Source organism: Engraulis encrasicolus, unplaced genomic scaffold, assembly GCF_034702125.1.
Source record: "Engraulis encrasicolus isolate BLACKSEA-1 unplaced genomic scaffold, IST_EnEncr_1.0 scaffold_105_np1212, whole genome shotgun sequence".
NCBI lineage: Eukaryota > Metazoa > Chordata > Actinopteri > Clupeiformes > Engraulidae > Engraulis > Engraulis encrasicolus.
Window position 1 is genome coordinate 135,484 of NW_026944526.1, and position 20,000 is coordinate 155,483.

General features: G+C 43.2%; 2 protein-coding genes across 2 annotated transcripts in view; both read left to right on the plus strand.

Annotated features, from left to right (window-relative positions):
- The window catches only part of aamp (angio-associated, migratory cell protein), a 35,594-nt gene extending 33,820 nt beyond the window's left edge, over positions 1-1,774 (plus strand). Inside the window, exons 10-12 of the mRNA XM_063192362.1 lie at positions 366-456; positions 747-901; positions 1,248-1,774. Coding sequence (XP_063048432.1) covers positions 366-456; positions 747-901; positions 1,248-1,323 — 322 coding nt within the window. The 3' untranslated portion in view covers positions 1,324-1,774. The remainder of the gene's footprint in view (positions 1-365; positions 457-746; positions 902-1,247) is intronic.
- Positions 1,775-11,468: 9,694 nt separating this feature from the next.
- On the plus strand, positions 11,469-18,751 carry LOC134441997 (protein NLRC3-like; the record flags this gene model as incomplete). The annotated part of the gene is made up of 3 exons (XM_063192364.1): positions 11,469-11,707; positions 16,888-16,953; positions 17,155-18,751. Coding segments are annotated over exons 1-3 (1,779 nt in total), but the record flags the coding sequence as incomplete, so codon positions are not given.
- Positions 18,752-20,000: the final 1,249 nt, after the last annotated feature.

Sequence of the window (20,000 nt, forward strand, 5' to 3'; positions counted from 1 at the left end):
CTCCTCTCCTCTATCCTCCTCTCCTCTCTCTATCCCCCTCTCCTCTCCTCTCCTCTCTCTATCCCCCTATCCCCCTCTCTTCTCCTCTCATCCCCTCTTCTCTCCTCTCCTCTCCTCTCTCTCTATCCTCCTCTCCTCTCTCCTTTCTCCTCTATCCCCCTCTCCTCTCCTCTCCCCTCTCCTCTCTCCTCTTCTCTCCTCTCTCTATCCCTCTCTCCTCTTCTCTTCTCTTCTCTTCTCTTCTCTTCTCTTCTCTTCTCTCCTCTCCTCTCCTCTCCTCTCCTCTCCTCTCCTCTCCGCTTCTCTCCTCTCCTCTCCTCTACTCTCCTCCTCTCTCTATCCCCCTCTCCTCTCCTCCTCTTCAGGTTGCCCCTGGTAGCGGTGGGCTATCTGGATGGAACTCTGGGGGTGTTTGATCTCTCCACTCAGACGCTCAGACACAGATGCCAACACCAGGTGTGTGCGTGTGTGAGTGTGTGTGTGTGTTAACGTGTGTGTGTGTGTACATGTGTGTGTTTGTGTGCATGTGCCTGTGTGCGTGTGCATGTCCGTCTGTGCGTGTGTGTGTGTGTGTGTGTTAACGTGTGTGTGTGTTAGTGTGTGTGTGTGTGTGTTAACGTGTGTGTGTGTGTGTGTGTGTGTGTGTGTGTGTGTGTGTGTGTTAATGTGTGTGTTAATGTGTGTGTGTGTGTGTGTGTTAACGTGTGTGTGTGTGTGTGTGTGTGTGTGTGTGTGTGTGTGTGTAGGCCGGTATCGTGCATCTCCAATGGGAGGAGTCTTCCTCAGTAGTGGCCACCTGTAGTCTGGACGGGGCGGTTCGGTTCTGGGACGCCAGATCAGGAGCTGTGGTGGCGACATACAGAGGACACACAGCTGAGATACTGGACTTCACACTCACCAGGTAACACACACACACACACACACACACACACACACACACACACACACACACACATTAACACACACACACACACACACACACACACAGCTGAGATACTGGACTTTACACTCACCAGGTAACACACACCAGTGTTTCCCGCAGCCTTAGCAACGTTCTTAAAAAAAAAAAATGTTGTCATGTGATATCAAGCTCAGGCATTGAGACAAGTTTTATTTTCATCAGAAGAGAAGAGACGAGAAGCGAGGCACGTTAGTCAAGAGACCATTTTTCCATGACAGAGACGTTTGTAGAGGACATGAAACAGAAAGACGTGTATGACTGATGTTGTTGTTGTGTGTTGCCATAGAGACGCCTCCATCGCCGTGACAGCAGGAGGAGACCACAAGGCCAAAGTTTTCTGTCTGCAGAGACCCGACCGCTAACACCAGAACCAGAACCAGGAACCAGAACCAGGAGACCTGACGGATAACCGCTAACCAGAACTAAGACCCTAAACCATAAACCCACACTAGAACCATACCACAGACCCCACCGCTATCCAGAACCCTGAACCCACATCACAGACCCTGCTGCTAACCGCTATCCAGAGCCCACAACCACAGAACCAGCCGCTAACCGCTAGCACCAAGAGACTGCTATCCAGAACCCTGAACCCAGAACCAGGACAATACCCCGCACCACAGGACCCTGAGCCCACATCACAGACTGCTAACCAGGATCAGGAACCGCTAACCGCTAACCAGAACCCATACCACAGACTGACTGCTAACCAGGAGACCCGACCCGAAATTAGCTTTCAAATAAATAAAGAAAGAAGGAAATATCCCACAGAGCTTTTAAATAACTCAATCAGTCAATAAATATATATATACAGTGATGGCCAAAAGTATTGGCACCCCTTCAATTCTGTCAGATAATACTCAATTTCTTCCAGAAAATGATTGCAATCACAAATGCTTTGTTATTAATATCTTTATTTGTTTTTCTTGCATTGAAAAACACAAAAGAGAATGGAAAAAAAAGTTCAATGAATGATCATTTTACACAAAAAAATCGGCCGGAAAAGTATTGACACCCTCAGCCTAATACTTGGTAGCACAACCTTTCGACAAAATAACAGCGAACAACCACTTCCGGTAACCATCATGCTTTAGTGTATGTATCGCACGCTGGTGCATTCAGCGTGTTGGTGCGACGCATTTTGAAGTTAAAGCGTGCTCCTCAATGCAACGGTAAAGCGCTTTCATGCACTTTTGACACGTGACGAGGTTTGCGCAGTTTTCCCGCCGTGTCTGCGAATTTGTTTTGTCACAGCGCTTTTCTGTTACTAAACGCAAATATGCTTTGCTGTGCCCTAACCAAAACTATCCCTAAACCTAACCTGTCACAGGGCGTTGTGGAGCACGCCTTACAGTGAGTCCAATATGTATTTGATCCCTTGCTGATTTTGTTGGTTTGCCTACTAAAAAAGACATGATCAGTCAATAAATGTTATGATAATATGTATTCTAATATGGAGAGACAGAATATCAAAAAGAAAATCCAGAAATTAACTGAAGAGAATATATATTAATTTATTTCCATTTCATCGAGCAAAATAAGTATTTGATCCCCTGCCAACTGATTACAGTTCCGGGCCCACAGACCAGATGGGCACTTCCGATCAACTTGTCATCTGAATTAAAGACACCTGTACATACTAACATGCATAAAAGACACATTGAATCAGCAGAATCAGTCCATAGTATGAGTGAATCAGTCACACTCCAACCTCACCAGCATGGGAAAGACCAAAGAGTGGTCAAATGATATCAGGGACACGATGTTAGACCTGAACAAAGATTAAATGGACTGCAAAGCCACAAGAAAGAGACTGGGTATTAATGACCCAGCTGTTGATGCATTTCTTCCAAAATGTGAGGAATACAAAATGACTATCCATCAGCCTGTCTGGGGTTCTATGCAAGATTTGACCTTTTGTAGGGATTTGATAATCATGAGAACAGAAAGAAATCACCCTAGAGCTGTACAGGATGAACTAGGCAATGATATCAAAGCTACTGGGACCAAAATCACTGATAAAACTACTGGTAGCACTTAATGCCACAGAGGTTTAAAATCCTGTAGTGCACACATGGTACCTCTACTTCAGAAGGAACCGGCGCAGTCCCACTTGAGGTTTGCCAACAAACATCAGACTGGTTTAGGATATGATAAGGAGGTGCTGTAGTCAGATGAAACCAAAATCAAGCTGTTTGACATTATCACAATTCAATGTGTTTTGAGAAAGAGTACTGCTGTCTATGATCCCAAGAACACCCTCCTCACCATCATGCATGAAAGTGGTATCATTATGATTTGAGGGTGTTTGTCTGGGTCTGGATGGAGGGAGACATGTAATGTGCAATCCTGAGTGCAAACGTCCTTCCCTCCACCACTACACTGAAGGGTGGGCCATTTTTGGATCTCCCAACATGACAATAATACACAACATACAGTCAATGCAACAAAGGAGTGGCTCAATAAGAAGCATATTAAAGTCGTGAAGTGGCCTAGACAGTCTCCAAATATTAACCCTATAGTAATTCTATGGAGAGAACTGAACCTCCCATTTGCCAAGCTACTTCCACAAACTATTAATGTTTTAGAGATAATGTGGAAAGAAAAATGGGCAAAAAATATTTTCTACTATATGCACAAACATTGTCATTAACTAAAAGAAGCATCTAACATCAGTGCTAGACATATAGGGCTTTGCCACAAAGCACTTTATCCTCTTTAGCTAGAGGGGTCAAATACTTATTGGCCTAAATTGAATACAAATAAATTAAAATATATTATTTTAAGTTATTTTCTGGAATTTCTTTTTGATATTCTGTCTCTCCATGTTTGAATACATATTATCATAAATGTATAGACTGATCATGTCTTTATTAGTGGGCAAACCGGCAAAATCAGCAAGGGATCAAATACATATTGGACTCACTGTAACTTGCAAATGCGTATTGGACACGCACAATAGTGGGTTCAAATCAGCGTGTCGCGATACGCCTATGCATGATGACGTGTTGCAATGAGTTTCTTACAACGCTCTGCTGGAATTTTAGACCATCCCTCTTGAGATTTGAATTGTGCGTTCTCCACACTGCCATTGTGAGATCTCTCCACAGGTTTTCTATGGGATTCAGGGCTGCACTCCTACATTCATTAATGCTGCAAAATTTGTTGATAGTCTTCGGACTTCATAATTCCATGCACACGGTCAAGCAGTCCAGTGCCAGAGGCAGCAAAGCAGCCTCAAAACATCAGGGAACCTATGCCATGTTTGACTGCAGGGATTCATTTTGGTTTGGTTGGTTTGGTTAGTTTTCAAAGGGAAAAAATGAGGCCTTCAAAGAAATGAACACGGTCCCTACAGTCAAACATGGCAGAGGTTCCCTGATCCAAAATGAGAAGGAGAAGGAATTGTCCCACAGAGCTTTTAGATAAATAAATATCTAAATATATTTGTCTACCATGCTTCTTTCATCCTACCAAAGGTGGGAGGGTGATTTTGTCCTGGGCCTGGCCAANGTTGTCAGCGGCCCTGCACAGACACACACACTCGCATGCACGCACACACACACACACACAGCACAGCACAGCACAGCACCTGTGGAAATTGCCTCCCTCAGTCCTCCACTACCAAGAACTGTCTGGGCCCTGCAGCACACAATACACCTGCTTCTTGCTGTTGCTGCTGCCCTCTTGTTGTTAAATGAGCAACTGCAGTGTCTTCTTGACAACAGAGACAAATGAGGAAGTTCACAAGTCCAACTGAAAGTACAGCAGCTACACACGGACGAGGCTTGTTGCTTTCAACATTTTATTTCAGGTGAGTCGTATTTGTTATATTTCTAGACAGTACAGGCAATAAAAGTGATACTTGATGTTATTTAATGATTTGAGAAGACACTGGGCAATAGTTTAAGCCTAATCAGATCATGTTGCCTACAAGTCTGTGAAATGTCAGGGCCAACAACCTGAAGCCTGTTTAAACACAAGGCCTGGGGTCGTATTTCTTATATTTCTAGGCATAACAGACAATAGAAGTGGTACTTAATGTTATTTAAACACAAGGCCTGGAAGCTGGATGCGGCCTGCCAGTTTGATCTGGCCCCTGACTTGGGAATTGTTTTAATAGTTTGACCCCCACCCCCCGTCGTCGTCCCCCACCCCCCCCCCCCCCCTGCCGGACTGCAGTGTTTCCTTGTCTTGTTTGCCCATGTGTCTTCATGTCTACAGTCCAGCACTAACTAATACTGTACGCCTACTTTAGGTTGCTATACTGCTGTATCACTTTACAGCAGTAAGGATTCTTCTACATTTCAATTGGATATTTAACCCTAAAACTACCGAGCGGGGTCATTGACACTGGGCACATATGTTTCTGCACAATTTCTATTTTCATCAGGAAACTTGTCCTTCTAGGAGTTGGTCAATAGGCTACTGTATGTTGTGCATGTGGTAAATTAATTTTGTCAGGATTGGCCAATCTATATGGAAATTATGATAAAAATATTTACAACTAGTTGGTATCTAGTTTTCCAGTACAGTCATTCAAGTAACAGGCATGAAGCAGCAGCAACCCCGCATTTGTAGCCCCGGACACATAACCTATGTTTGTGCACAATTTCTGTAATTTCCATCAGAAAAACTTGTCCTTCTAGGAGTTTGTCAACACTGTATGTTGTGCATGTTGTAAATTATGTTTGTCGGGATTGGCCCATCTATATGGAAATTATAATCTAAACATTTGGGATCATGTAAGACACGAGAGGATCCATGAGATGCTCAACATTATAATTTCCATTTCTGTTGTAATTTTCCAAGTCTGGTTTTAATATTTTGTTTCTTGGGGCAGGCCATGGTCAGCAGACCTAAACTATTTATAATAGAAACATTTATAATATTAAAATATAATATTATTATGTAAGGGTTAACGCTCGGCGAGAAGGTCGCTACCGTGGAATAGCAGCACGACAGAGAGAATCTTTAGACCCCGACGCGGAGCGGACGAACGTTAACCCGCTTATTATATGGATATACTTAAATGATTCACACATGGCGGGGACATTTTTTAGGCCTATTTAATGTTAAGTTTATTATAGTTTTTCATGTCAAAAGATTGTTGCTGCGCAAAACAAAACAGTGCCGTTGTGGAACACCGCTAGGCAACAGCTAGGTAGCCAGGACAACAGGTGTTGTCTATCACAGCAGCTGATTAGAGTCTTGTTGAAAAGTTGCTTTAGCAGTGAAAAGTCTTGTTGCCATTGACAGCGGTCTGTTATAGACCAACCCGTCCGTTATCGAAAAATAACAGACGTGCGAACGTTGGGAAGCCCCATTGAAATGAATGGAGCATTCGACCGATGACGTCACACCATATAATAAATATAAATAATTAGGGCACCCCCTGCGATAGCCAATCAAGCACATTGTGAGGGCATCTAAGTATCGTTTCCTCTATTATTGCTCCATGGTTCATAATGGTCATTCTCACTGAAAAATCAAGATAAATGACTAATTTCTCAACTGTGTGTGTGTGTGTGTGTGTGTGTGTGAGAGAGAGAGAGAGTTTAATAGGCCTACCTCCTCATCCAATTATTTAATCCAGAGGTGGGGAACCTATGTCTTGAGGGGCCTTTACTTTAATATTATGCAGCTTCGCATGAAGTTTTTTTTTAAATATATTTTTAGGGGCTTTTATGCCTTTATTTCACAGGACAGTCGAAGATGGTGACAGGAAGCGAGTGGGACAGAGACAGGGGAGGATTGGGAAATGACCCCGGCCGGACTCGAACCGGGGTCACCGCGGGCATGCAAGCCCAAATGTGGGGGCCCTTAGCGCGCTGTGCCACAGCGCCCCCGCTATCGAGCTTCGCATGAAATTTGACATGTTTTGTAAAGGAATCATAGGAATTAAATTTGCAGTAGGCCTACAATGGCCAGAGTAGGCATTGCAACTATGCTGCTCATTGAAACTGTGCTGCCTATTGCCAATTTTGATCTTTTCATGAAAATGTACTAAATAATACACTAATATTTACTAGTATGACCGAAATACAGTACGTTTTGCAGTTGAAAAGTCTATTTCTGGACATTCAAAATTGTTGACATGGAGAGGATCTACCTTTAATGAATAATGAATAGTTAGAATTTGCTAGCAAGTATTAATGGAAATGGTGACATTTGTGAATACGCAGCATGAATTCTGGAAATAAACTGCTAAAATATTACACAGTGCACCTCTAAGTTATATTTCAGGGGACCAAGAGAAGGTGGGGTCTGTCATAAAGGTGGTTGCCTTCAATGGAGGCCTAAACCGCAGGAGGAAATCCTGGTGTGGGTTCATGGTATAGTCCTTGGAGGACTTTTACGGCCCTTGGAGGACTTGGAAGTCGTTGAAATGAAAAAGGTTCCCCACCCCTGATTTAATCCCTTAATGTCTCTGTCATCTGTCTGTCTATCTGTCTGTCTGTCCACACTCTCATCTCTCTCTTATTGTCTAGGATGGGGCAGTCTGAATCTAGACCACCCTCTCCTGCACCCACCTGTGTGTCTATGAAGAGTGACCAGTCCATGGGTCACCCTATTGAATTTAAAGGAGGAGAGTGTTCACCTCAACAGTAAGATCAGCACTCTACTATTCACCTCTCTCTCTCTCTCTCTCTCTCTCTCATACACCCTTTCGAAAATGGACCATGGTTTATTATGGTATTACTATGACTATCATGGTTCTTCCATGATATGTCATGTTTACTCTAAGTACCCTGGACCTACCATAATTGGCTTACAATGGTTGTACAGTAGGAGCCATTTTATTCTCACCTATAGGGAGGTTTTAGCGTAGTTTTAGATTTAGCCACATGGGGGAGCACTTCACTTTTATTGTAGGTCACGTAGCTGGTAGGATGGGTTGGCCTATAATTACAGGTGCCCACAATTAGTGGGGATGAGGCTTGGACTGGGGAAACGCACGGTTCTTACCGTTGCCGTGTGGATCCAGCCAAATTCAGCCAGCACATTTTAATGACACTATATGCACAGCACAAGGGTGAACTAGTTTTTGTATTAAACTTTTTTGTTGCAATAAACGGGGAACAACCCCAAAGGGATTTTCGGACTGGAACTGCACTTTTTTGCTACGTGTGAGAGAACATCTCAAGTCCAAGCCGAGGCTATAGGGCAGCCTCTACAATGGTATTACTGTGCTTTGTATGTAGTAACATGGTTCTACAATGGTATGTCATGATTACTCTACCCTTGCGAAAATCGACCATGGTTGTAATGCAGTAACCATGGTTTTACTTCCACACTTCATGGTGATTAGTACTATCAACCAACCACAGCTCTAACTAATCATGGTTTTCAGTGTAACCATGACAACCATGGTTTGTGACTATGGTTTAACTTATGGTTTAACCCTAGTATACTCTTTGCCGTAAACCATGCCCCCAAAAACCATTTTTTTAAAAACCATGATCGCCCGCCCCAAACGCCCTATTCTAAACCCATGGTTTAAAAAACATGGTGGGGGGAAGGGGTGCATGATTAAACCATAGTCACGAACCATGGTTTTCTTACCCAAGAAAACACACAACCTCTGAATAACTAAATATGAGTAGTCATGTTGTAATGGATAGGGAGTTGGACTCTAGATCACAGGATTGCTGGTTCGAATCCTGCCCTCACCATTCCGTAGACCTCCATCCATGGCTGAAGTGCCCTTGAGCATGGCACCTAACATTGATCCAGAGACTGTAACCAATAGCCTGTGAGTCGTCTTGGATTTAAAAAAAGCGTCAGCTCACTAACGTAATGAATAAATATTAACCATGGTTAGTTGTCATAGTAAAACCATGGTTAATTTTTTGCATAGTTAAACAATTGTAAATTCATAGTTGACCCATGGTTAAATCCATAGTTAAAGCATGGGCAAATCATAGTTAAAACAAGGTTGAACAACAATGGTCGGTCAATGGTTCAACCATAGTCACAATCCGTGCTCAAAAAAACGTGACAACTATGAGTAACTTAAAAACCATGGTTCCGTTCTCCTAGTAAAACCATGGTCAATTTTCATAACACACTCAAACACCCCTTAACATTTTTGTGGATCAATAAGTCTTTCTTTAAGGGGTGTCAAACTCAAATTGGCAAAGGGCCAAATCATAATCTTGAGTGAAGTCACAGGCCGAACTCACAGAAAATGTATTGTAAACTAAAATTGTGCTTGAAGACACACACTTTCTCATCATATACAGGCTGCTTATTTCATGAAAAGACTACTTACCACCACCATCAATTATAAAGTATAAAACAGCTACTTAATGTTAATGTATTTCAGACCATCTAGTTCACGGGTGTCAAACTCAAATTGGCTAGAGGCCGAATCATAATGTGTAGTGAAGTCTCGGGCCGAACTCACGGAAAATGTATTTTTAAAAAAGAAATGTGAAATTGTGCATGAAGACACACTCTTTCCCATCATATACAGTATGGTAGTTCACATGTGTCTGCACATATTGTGTTGTGAGCCGTTTCATTGGCCTGGGCCCACTGATATTGCTGTGACACACCACATGTCATGTTCAAGTCATGTTATATAATGGTGTATGTGGGCCAATTGTAATACACATTTGAAATGATCTTGCGGGCTGAATAAATCTGCGGGCTAGAAAACATTTACTGAGTTTGACATGCCTGATCTAGTTGAACAACATATTGGTATGAGGCAGGACAACCAGATGCGAATCACGAAGCTACTTTACTGTTAATTATGGCCCCTTATTTGGAAGTGTTACCCACAGTGTTTCTTTATTGAAGGGAAAAGGGGAGGGGAGAAGAGTTCTGTGTTCAGAGTTCTGGGTTCGGGGTGTGTCAGGGGTTCCAGGGGGATCCAGGGAGTTCCAGGGGTCACCAGGGTTACAGGGGTTCCAGGTTCTGAGTGTGTGTTCCCCCAGGAGTAGAGCAACGATCTGGAGGGCTGGAGGATCCGTGGAGTCCTGGACACACACACACACACACACACACACACACACACACAACAGAGCAGGTTAAGGGAGGCAGCAGTACTCTTCAGGGAATATCCAAAATTGTAATCACATGAGAGAAGGCTGGTCAGATTTACCGGGAGTAAGACGCAGTTGAAGAATCGGTGGACAAAGGCAGGTCAAGATCCGGGGCAGGAGAGATTTCGTTGTCAGGTCAGGCAAGGTTCAGTAGCAGGGATCAGTCTTCAAGATAGTCGGCGAGCAGGAACGGTGTAGCTTCACAGACGAACTGACACTGATTGTGTGGAGACCTGGGTTTAAATACTCACACAAAAGGCAGCAGGTGACAAGGAACAGGTGGCAGAGATAAAGAGCACTGATCAATTGAGCTTCCTGATTGGCTAGAGGGTGATTGAGAGTTGGAGTGTGAGAAGGCGTGGCAGCTGGCAGTGTGTGGTGGAAAGTTATCCAATTAGTGGAGCATGGAGCAGACTCGTGACACATATGTATGAAGTAGAGCATGACACGGGAGTGGATTTTCACTCCCGTCCCATCCCGGTCCCAGAAAAAAAATCCCATCCCGTCCCAGAGTGGAGTAAAAGAAACAAATCCCATCCCATCCCGTCCTGAAAAGAATGTCTCCCAATCCTGCCCACTCTCACTCAAAATCAATCCCACTCCCGTTTCATAGGCTTTTTAAATGAAAAAATAAGCAAGCATTCCCGCTCTCATTCATTTTTATTCCTGCTCCTGCCCGCTCCCATTCATCTTTATTCCCGCTCCTGCCCGCTCCCGTTCATCTTCAAAATTTTGACTCCCATCCCGCGGGAATCCCGCAGGACCCGCGGGACCTACGGGAATTCCTGAAAAACGTCATCCTCTAGTATGAAGTCAAAATTGGTTTTGATACATTTGAAAATGGCCTAGATAAAAATATATCTCTTGTCGTCTTTGGGCAGTTGTCAACCTGGGTACGACCCGGGTATGAATAAAATAGTTTATAAATTAAAAAATAAAACAGAAATGATTCCTGCTCTACAGACCAAAGGAAGGGGGACCATATCCTAATCATATAAGCTGCTGGGAAGTCGTATTTTGTCGTATTAGGTATTGCTGCTCATTGAAACGGTGCTGCCTGGAGGTGGTGCTATGTATTAATGGAAAATGTAACATTAGTGAAAGGGCAGCATGAATTCTGGAAAGAAACTGCTAAAATATTACACAGTGCACCTTTAAGTCATATTTCAGGGGACCAAGAGAAGGTGGGGTCTGTCGTAAAGGTGGTTGCCTCCAATAAATGCCTACAGTGCAGGGGAAAATCCTGTCATATTTCAGGGGACCAAGAGAAGGTGGGGTCTGTCTGTATAGGCCTAAAGCGCAGGGGGAAATCCTGGTTTGTGTTCATAGTACAGCCCTTCGAGGACTTTTACGGCCCTTGGAGGACTTGGAAGCCATTGGAATGAAAACGTTCCCCACCCCTGATTTAATCCCTTAATGTCTCATCCCATAAAGGCACCTGTCTGTCTGTCTGTCTGTCTGTCTGTCTGTCTGTCTGTCTGTCTGTCTGTCTGTCTGTCTGTCTGTCTGTCTGTCTGTCTGTCTGTCTGTCTGTCTGTCTGTCTGTCCACACTCTCATCCCTCTCTTATTGTCTAGGATGGGGCAGTCTGAATCTAGACCACCCTCTCCTGCACCCACCTGTGTGTCTATGAAGAGTGACCAGTCCATGGGTCGCCCCATTCATTTTAAAGGAGGAGACTCTTCACCTCAACAGTAAGATCAGCTATCTACTATTCACCTCTCTCTCTCTCTCTCTCTCTCTCTCTCTCTCTCTCTCTCTCTCTCTCTCTCTCCGTCTCTCTCTCTCTCTCTCTCTCTCTCCCTCTCACACTCACACACACACACACACACACACACACACACACACACACACACACACACACACACACACACACACACACACACACACACTCACACACACACACACACACACACTCATCCCTCTCATATTGTTGTGGATCAATAAAGCTGTCTTTAAGAGTTGACCACCTCTACACACACACACACACACACACACACACACACACACACACACACACACACACACACACACACACACACACACACACACACACACACACACACACACACTGAGGGTACAGGGGGAGTTGTTGAGGTATGAATTGTGTTAACGTGTGTGTGTGTGTGTGTGTGTGTGTGTGTGTGTGTGTGTGTGTGTGTGTGTGTGTGTGTGTGTGTGTGTGTGTGTGTGTGTGACCTGCAGCAAGTCTTGTCTGTGTTGTTCGTTCTGACTATTTTTGTCTTGTTATTTACGTGCATCATCGTATATGATTTGTAACATAAACTACACTGATTGATCAGTCAAGTGCTGCACTGTGCTACAGTATATTGCGAAAAGCAGATGAAAATGACACCATTGAATTTATGGGCCTGTTTCTGCTGTGGACGGCGTTCTATTTTGTGGAGGCTCTGGCTGGTTTCACCAAACTAGAGCGCATTTCATAGAGCAGAGACTTTCTCGTCAAATCGAGTAAATACCAAGATCTAAATGCAGTGGATTTAATCATGCATGATATTGAGTGTTTTGTTGATCACACAAGAAGCAAAAGGGATTCAAACAATGCGCCTCACAGAAAAAACAGGAACCGAGGTAAGCGAGCTGGCGTGTGTAACAGACTGAGGAAGCGATCTCTCTCACATTCCCCTACCATCCACAAATCTCTCATGCCCAGTCACTACGTAATAAGACTGATGAGTTGCAGGCCAACGTGACACTTCAACACGAGTTCAGACACTCATGATTGTTGGCTCTTACAGAGATATAGTTACAAGAGAGAGATTTGGACACCTAATTGGCCATAGATGGATTTGGATTGGATCGGAATGCAGCGGTGACAGGAATGTCACGGAGTGGTGGGGTTTGCTTGTATGCAAACCAGAGATACTGCAAAAATGTTCTTGTAAGGGAGAAACTGTGTACAAAAGATGTGGAACTGCTGGCCGTGTCGCTGCGCCCTCCCTATTTGCCCCGCGAATTCCCCCAAATATTCGTCTTGGTGGTATACATTCATCCCAGAGCAAGTGCGGATAATGCATCGGACACTATTGCGCGCTCTGTCCAAAGTCTGCAGGCCTTTTCCCCGGAAGCGCCTGTGTTCATTCTCGGTGATTTTAACCACTGCTCTCTTAAAAACAATTTAAGGAACTTTCACCAATATGTTACATGTCCGACCAGACTTGATAAAACACTGGACTTATGTTACGGGTCGATTAAAGGCGCTTATAAAGCGCTCCCACTTCCCCCATTAGGTGGAGCGGATCATAACTGCGTTCATTTAATACCGAACTATCGGACTGTCTTGCAGAGGGAGAAACCCCTCACCAAACAAGTTAAAGTCTGGACTGAAGATTCCATATGCAGCCTACAGGGATGCTATGATTGTACGGACTGGCAGGTGTTCACGGACACATGCTCTGACATAGACAACCTGACAGATGTTGTCAGCAGCTATGTTTCCTTTTGTGTGGACAACGTAATTTCGGAAAAGACAATTAAAATATACCCTAACAGCAAACCGTGGGTAACAGCATCACTGAAGACCTTGCTTTACAAGAAAAAATGTGCTTTTAGAGAAGGAAATACTGTCGAACTTAAAAAACTGAATAAAGAGGTGAAATCCGAAATATGGAGGGCAAAACGGGATTATAAGGACAAGCTTGAAGGGGAGTTGGGAAAAAATAATTTAGGGTCTGCTTGGAATAGTATGAAGACCATAACTGCGACTAAAGAAAAAAGAGACTCTAAAGTGGTGTTGGATGGTTTTAACTGTGATAAACTGCTTGCACAGGAACTAAATTCATTTTACTTGAGGTTGACTCACCAATGTTTATCCCTAAAGCGACCGACTGGGGTCATTTATGACCCTGGGCACATATTTTCATACACCATTTCTGCGATTTTCATCAGAAAAACTTTTCCTTCTCGGAGTTCGTCAATACATATGTCGTGCATGTTCTGAATGATTTTTGTGAGATTTGGACCATCTATGTAGGATTTATAATCAAAATACCTCTGGGGTCATTTATGACCCCGAGAGGATCCATGAGATACTCAACATTATAATGCCCATTGTTGTTGTAATTTTCAAACTCTGGTTTTTGTATTTTGTGTCTTGGGGCAGGCCATGGTCAGCAGACCTAAAATATTCATAATAAAAACATTTATACTATTAAAATATAAGATATTATATAAATAAATAGGACACCCCTGCGATAGCCAACGAAACATATTGTGAGGGCAACCAGGTAGCATTTCCTCTGTTATTGCTCCATATTTGTTGATATCATGGCACAGTGGTCCTAGACACATGATTAGAATATGAAATGGAAGTCATCCTGATGAACAAAGAGAGAGGAAACAAGTCATCAGTGTAGAAATCAATGGCGTTTTTAGAATTTTCCTTATTATATGACTATACAAAGGCTGAAACATCAGTTGAATCATTTCTTTGTTCTAATACATATGGAAGACACCTTTTCACAGCTACAATGTCCAGAAAAATGTTTCAGAGAATTTTTGAGTGTGCACAAGGTTATATGTTTGAGACATGGTTTTGTCTATGTAAATTACCATATTCTCTGATCTTGTGATTTCATGAACCCAGAAATGTTGAGTACCTTAAAGTTTTATTGTAGGAATATCATCCATGGGCCTAATGGATAGAATTTAGCTTGGTTTCCCAAAGTTTCACTTTGAGCAATTTCCATAATTAGCATAAATATATTGTATTATTACGGTAAGTGAATAGGCTAAAAAATGTAAATGATAGCTATCACCATGAAACTTCCTCAGATGGTTACTGATGATGAGAGAAGAAAAAAATGTATTGGATGTTTTTTGTATTTTGATGTTTACATATGCAAATGAGGGCATACATCATATTTAGCATATACGTATGTAAGTTTGACTAATTTTTAGCAAAACAATAAAATGTTCAAATTCACATTTTTTTGCTTTAGATGAGGGACAAGTATGTACAAGATGTAAATAAATTCGAATGAACCCAAAAAAATAATTTATAGGGTGGTATTTCTATATAAATTCCTTGGGGTCATAAATGACCCCGCTCGGTCAGATTAGTCGCAAAAACAGGCCGGTCGCTTGAGGGTTAACGACACCATCCTAGAATTGAAACACCATCTTACTGACAGTGTCCTCCCACCTTTCAACATTAATTCTGTAATGAAGGCCTTCAAGCACACTAACCCTAATTAGGAAGAGTCCTGGGTCAGATAACATAGGGGGCAGATTGCTCATGTCATGTGCTGAGCAGCTTGCACCAATATTTTATCATATTTTTAATCTCTCTCTCAGTCAACAGAAAGTCCCCCAAATCTGGAAACACGCTACCATCGTCCCTGTGGCTAAACACAATCATCCTAAGGTCCTTAATGATTTTAGACCTGTTGCCCTGACCTCCTTGGTTATGAAATGTTTTGAACGACTTATGAAAAGATGTATTTTACTTGCCACAGAGAGACTCCTGGACCCTCTACAGTTTGCTTATAGGGCCCAACTTGGTGTAGAGGATGCCACTGCCACCTTACTACATATGTTATTTAAACATCTTGAGGGCAGCAACACGCATGCGAAGATTTTATTTGTAGATTTCTCATCCGCTTTTAATACAATTCTTCCACATATTTTAGTTGATAAGTTAGTGAAGAATTTTAAGTTGGATAATGGTTTAGTGGGGTGGATCCTGGACTTTTTAACTAACAGAACCCAGCAGGTGAGGGTAAATGGGGTACTATCTGACAAAATGACATCCTCCACAGGATCGCCCCAGGGATGCGTTTTGTCTCCTCTGCTCTATATTCTGTATACTAATGACTGTCGTAGCCAACACGCAAACCGACACATACTGAAATTTGCAGATGACTCCATCATCCTCAGCCTTCTCCAGGGGAACGAAACAGATCATGGTCCCATCTTAGATGATTTTATTGCCTGGTGTGATAGTTCTCACCTGCACCTGAATGTCTCAAAAACCAAAGATATGATCATTGACTTCAGGCGTAAACCCCTCCCTGCTCTGACTACTACCATTAAAGGGCAGGCTGTGGATGTGGTAGATTCCTATAAGTACCTGGGTAGTTTTATTGATAATAAATTAAATTTTAACCTCAACACAGAAAATATTTGCAAAAAGAGCCAACAACGTCTGTTTTGTTTACGCAAGCTGGCCAAATCTAATGTTGACAAAACCATGATGACACTCTTTTATAGGTCCTACATTGAGTCGGTTTTATCTTTTTCTATCTGCTGTTGGTTTAATAACCTCAGTGTGAAAGCGAAAAACACCCTTGCCAAAATCGTGAAGGTCAGTGGCAAAATTATAGGTGCCCAGCAAAGCAGCCTCACTGACCTGTATAAAAAAGCCACTTTGAGGAAGGCTGAGTCCATTTTATCTGTTACGGCCCACCCCCTCCACTCTGAATTTCAGCTACTTCCATCTGGATCACGCTTTAGGTTCCCATCAGTCAAGACCAACAGATTTAGGTTTTCATTTGTCCCTAGTGCCATCTCCCTTTTAAATTCACATCCCCCTGATTGAGTTCTTGACCTGATCTCTGGCGTTGTTGTTTATGGTATTTTATTGTATGATGATGTTCTTATTTTATTTATTCATGATGTGTTTTTATATTTTTTATAACTATATTTATGGTCATTTTAACCTTTTATTGACCACTGCACTTTATGTCTGTCCTGTGGTATCTGTTGTTGCTGTCTATATGTGCTTATGACTTGCTGCACACCTAATCGCCCCTTCTGGGGACAATAAAGTTGAAAAGTTGAAGCTGAAAGTGTGTGTGTGTGTGTGTGTGTGTGTGTGTGTGTGTGTGTGTGTGTGTGTGTGTGTGTTACACAGCTCAACCCGGCGTGAGGAATCCCACTCTGACAGTCAACCAGAACCCAGCCAGCTTTATGATCACAGGTGTGTGTGTGTGTGTGTGTGTGTGTGTGTGTGTGTGTGTGTGTGTGTGTGTGTGTGTGTGTGTGTGTGTGTGTGTGTGTGTGTGTGTGTGTGTGTGTGTGTGTCTGTGTGTGTGTGTGTGAGTGTGAGGGAGATTAGTTTTGAATAATTACCATACATATATTATTCTAGTTGACATTCAGTCCTTTTTTTAACTCTCAGACAGCAACTTGATCATGTGCAGGAAATGCAGCAGAACCACAAGTCTCATCTGCAGAAGAGGTTTCAGTGTCTGATTGAGGGCAGCATAGAGCAGGGAAACTCCACAGAACTGAATAAGGTATACACAGATCTCTACATCACAAAGGGGTGGAGGGGAGAGGTCAATAATGAACACGAGGTCAGACAGATTGAGAGAGCATCCTGGAGAGAGGAGAAATTAGGCAGACCAATCAAATGCAGTGACATCTTTATACCTGGATCTGAAAAAGACAAACCAATTAGATCAGTGCTGACTAAGGGAGTGGCTGGCGTCGGAAAAACGGTCTCTGTGCAGAAGTTCATTCTGGACTGGACTGAAGGGAAAGCCAATCAGGATGTTCACTTCATATTTCCTTTTCTTTTCCGGGAGCTGAACTTGATGAAGGAGAAGAAACTCAGTCTAGTGGGTCTTATCCAGCACTTTTACCCCAAGATAAAAGCAGAAGAAATACTCAATAGTTCAAAGCACAGAGTATTGTTCATCTTTGATGGTCTGGATGAGTGTCGATTTCCTCTGCAATTCCACCACAGCTCAACGTGTTGTGATATGACAGAGCAGGTTTCAGTCGACATGTTGCTGACAAACCTCATCCAGGGGAATCTGCTTCCCTCTGCTCTCCTCTGGATCACCACCCGACCAGCAGCAGCCAGTCAGATCCCTCAGAAGTATGTGGACCAGGTGACAGAAATAAGGGGATTCAACAATCCACAGAAAGAGGAGTACTTTGGGAAGAGAATCAGTGATGAGAATCTGGCCAGCAGAGTCATCAGACACCTGAAGTCATCCAGGAGCCTCTACATCATGTGCCACATTCCAGTCTTCTGCTGGATTGCAGCCTTTGTTGCAGAGAGAACATCAGAAGAATCAGACGAAGCAGAAATGCCAAGGACTATGACTCAAATGTACAGCCGCTTTCTCATCATTCAGACCAGCATTAAAAAGGGCAAGTACACAGAGAGGAAAGAGACAGACGAAGAGATCATTTTCAAACTGGGGAAACTGGCCTTTCAGCAGCTGGAGAAGGGCAACCTGATCTTCTATGAGGAAGACCTGAGAGAGGCTGGCATCGATGTCACAGAAGCATCAGTGTACTCAGGAGTGTGTACTCAGATCTTCAGAGAGGAGAAGGATGTTTACCAGGGAAGAGTGTTCAGCTTTGTACATCTGAGCATCCAGGAGTTCCTGGCAGCATTATATGTGTTTCTCTGCTTCAGCAACAGAAACAGAAACATGTCTGACCAACAGCAAACCTCTGAGCTCTATGCTCTGTTCAGAGCTCCAACACTTAATGAACTGCACAAGACTGCAGTGGATCTGGCCTTACAGAGTAGGAATGGACACCTGGACCTTTTCCTCCGCTTCCTTCTGGGCCTCTCACTGGAGTCCAATCAGAACCTCCTAAAACGCCTACTGCCAAAGACCAGTAGCCAATCACAGAGCTCAGTGCAGACAGTCCAGTGTGTCAAAGAGAAAATCAGAGGTGAGAGTAGTTCAGACAGAAGGATCAACTTGTTCTACTGCCTGAATGAGCTGAATCAGCATGCTGTAGTGGAGTGCATTGACAGGAGGAATGGATGGCTGTATGTAGAGATGCTCTTACCAGGAGAGTGGGAGACTGTGATATTCAGACTCACAATGTCAGAAGAGCAGCTGGATGGGTTTGACCCGCAGAAATACATCGAGACACCAGAGAAAGACCAGACCGAACTCCTCAGCCCTGATGATGTTCTTCAGAAGCTGGTGCCAGTGGTCACAACATCCACCAAGGCAGTGTAAGTAACACACTGTGTGTGTGTGTGTGTGTGTGTGTGTGTGTGTGTGTGTGTGTGTGTGTGTGTGTGTGTGAGGGTGTGAGGGTGTGTGTGTGCGTGTGTGCGTGTGTGTGAGTCGGACATGGTAAGTAACACACTGTTGCTGTCTTTAGGTGTGATTTAATTTTGCCTGCACATGAAACACACACACGCACACACCGAGGCAGTGTAAGAAACACACTGTGTTGCTGTGTGTGTTTGTGTGTGTGTGTGTGTGTGTGTGTGTGTGTGTGTGTGTGTGTGTGTGTGTGTGTGTGTGTGTGTGTGTGTGTGTGTGTGTGTGTGTGTGTGTGTGTGTGTGTAAGTGTGTGTGTTTGTGTGTGTGTTTGTGTGTGTTTTGTGTGTGTGTGTGTGTGTGTGTGTGTGTGTGTGTGTGTGTGTGTGTGTGCAGAGCCGGCCCGCCCCTTAGGCAGCATAATTGTTTGCTAAGGACGCTGGCCATGAGGGGGCGCTACAGCGCCAGAAATTGTTGAGGGAAAAATCATCCTTTATTTTGAAAGGTGGTATCATGTTTTACTTACTATTAATTTTACAGTTTAGAAATGATTCTATATTATTTAAGAGTCTCCCTGCCTCTCCATAACCTCCATCTGTCTAATCAGACTTTACCTGCAGCTTGGGGACGGGAGTTGGTCGTTTTTTTGTTTAGAAATGATTCTATATTATTTAACACACAGAGGTCTAATTGCCCTTCAGAGGGCAATTTGACATACTGTATCTCCAAAAACAAATCTGTAACTATGTGAGTTTTTGTCATTGAAACATATAAGTCACACCATTAGAAACCTCAGACATTCCAGATTTCAAATATATATATATTAAATAAATTATATAGCTGGCCCAATTTAAAGAAAGTGAAAAGAAATCTTTGCATATTCTGTACTCTCTGCCTGTAGCAGCCACACCTATAGCTATTCACATGTAAAGTACCGGTGGTTGAGTGGCTATTCAGAGGTGACAACACGCCCCTTTCAGCTAGGGTAAACACAGCCTCC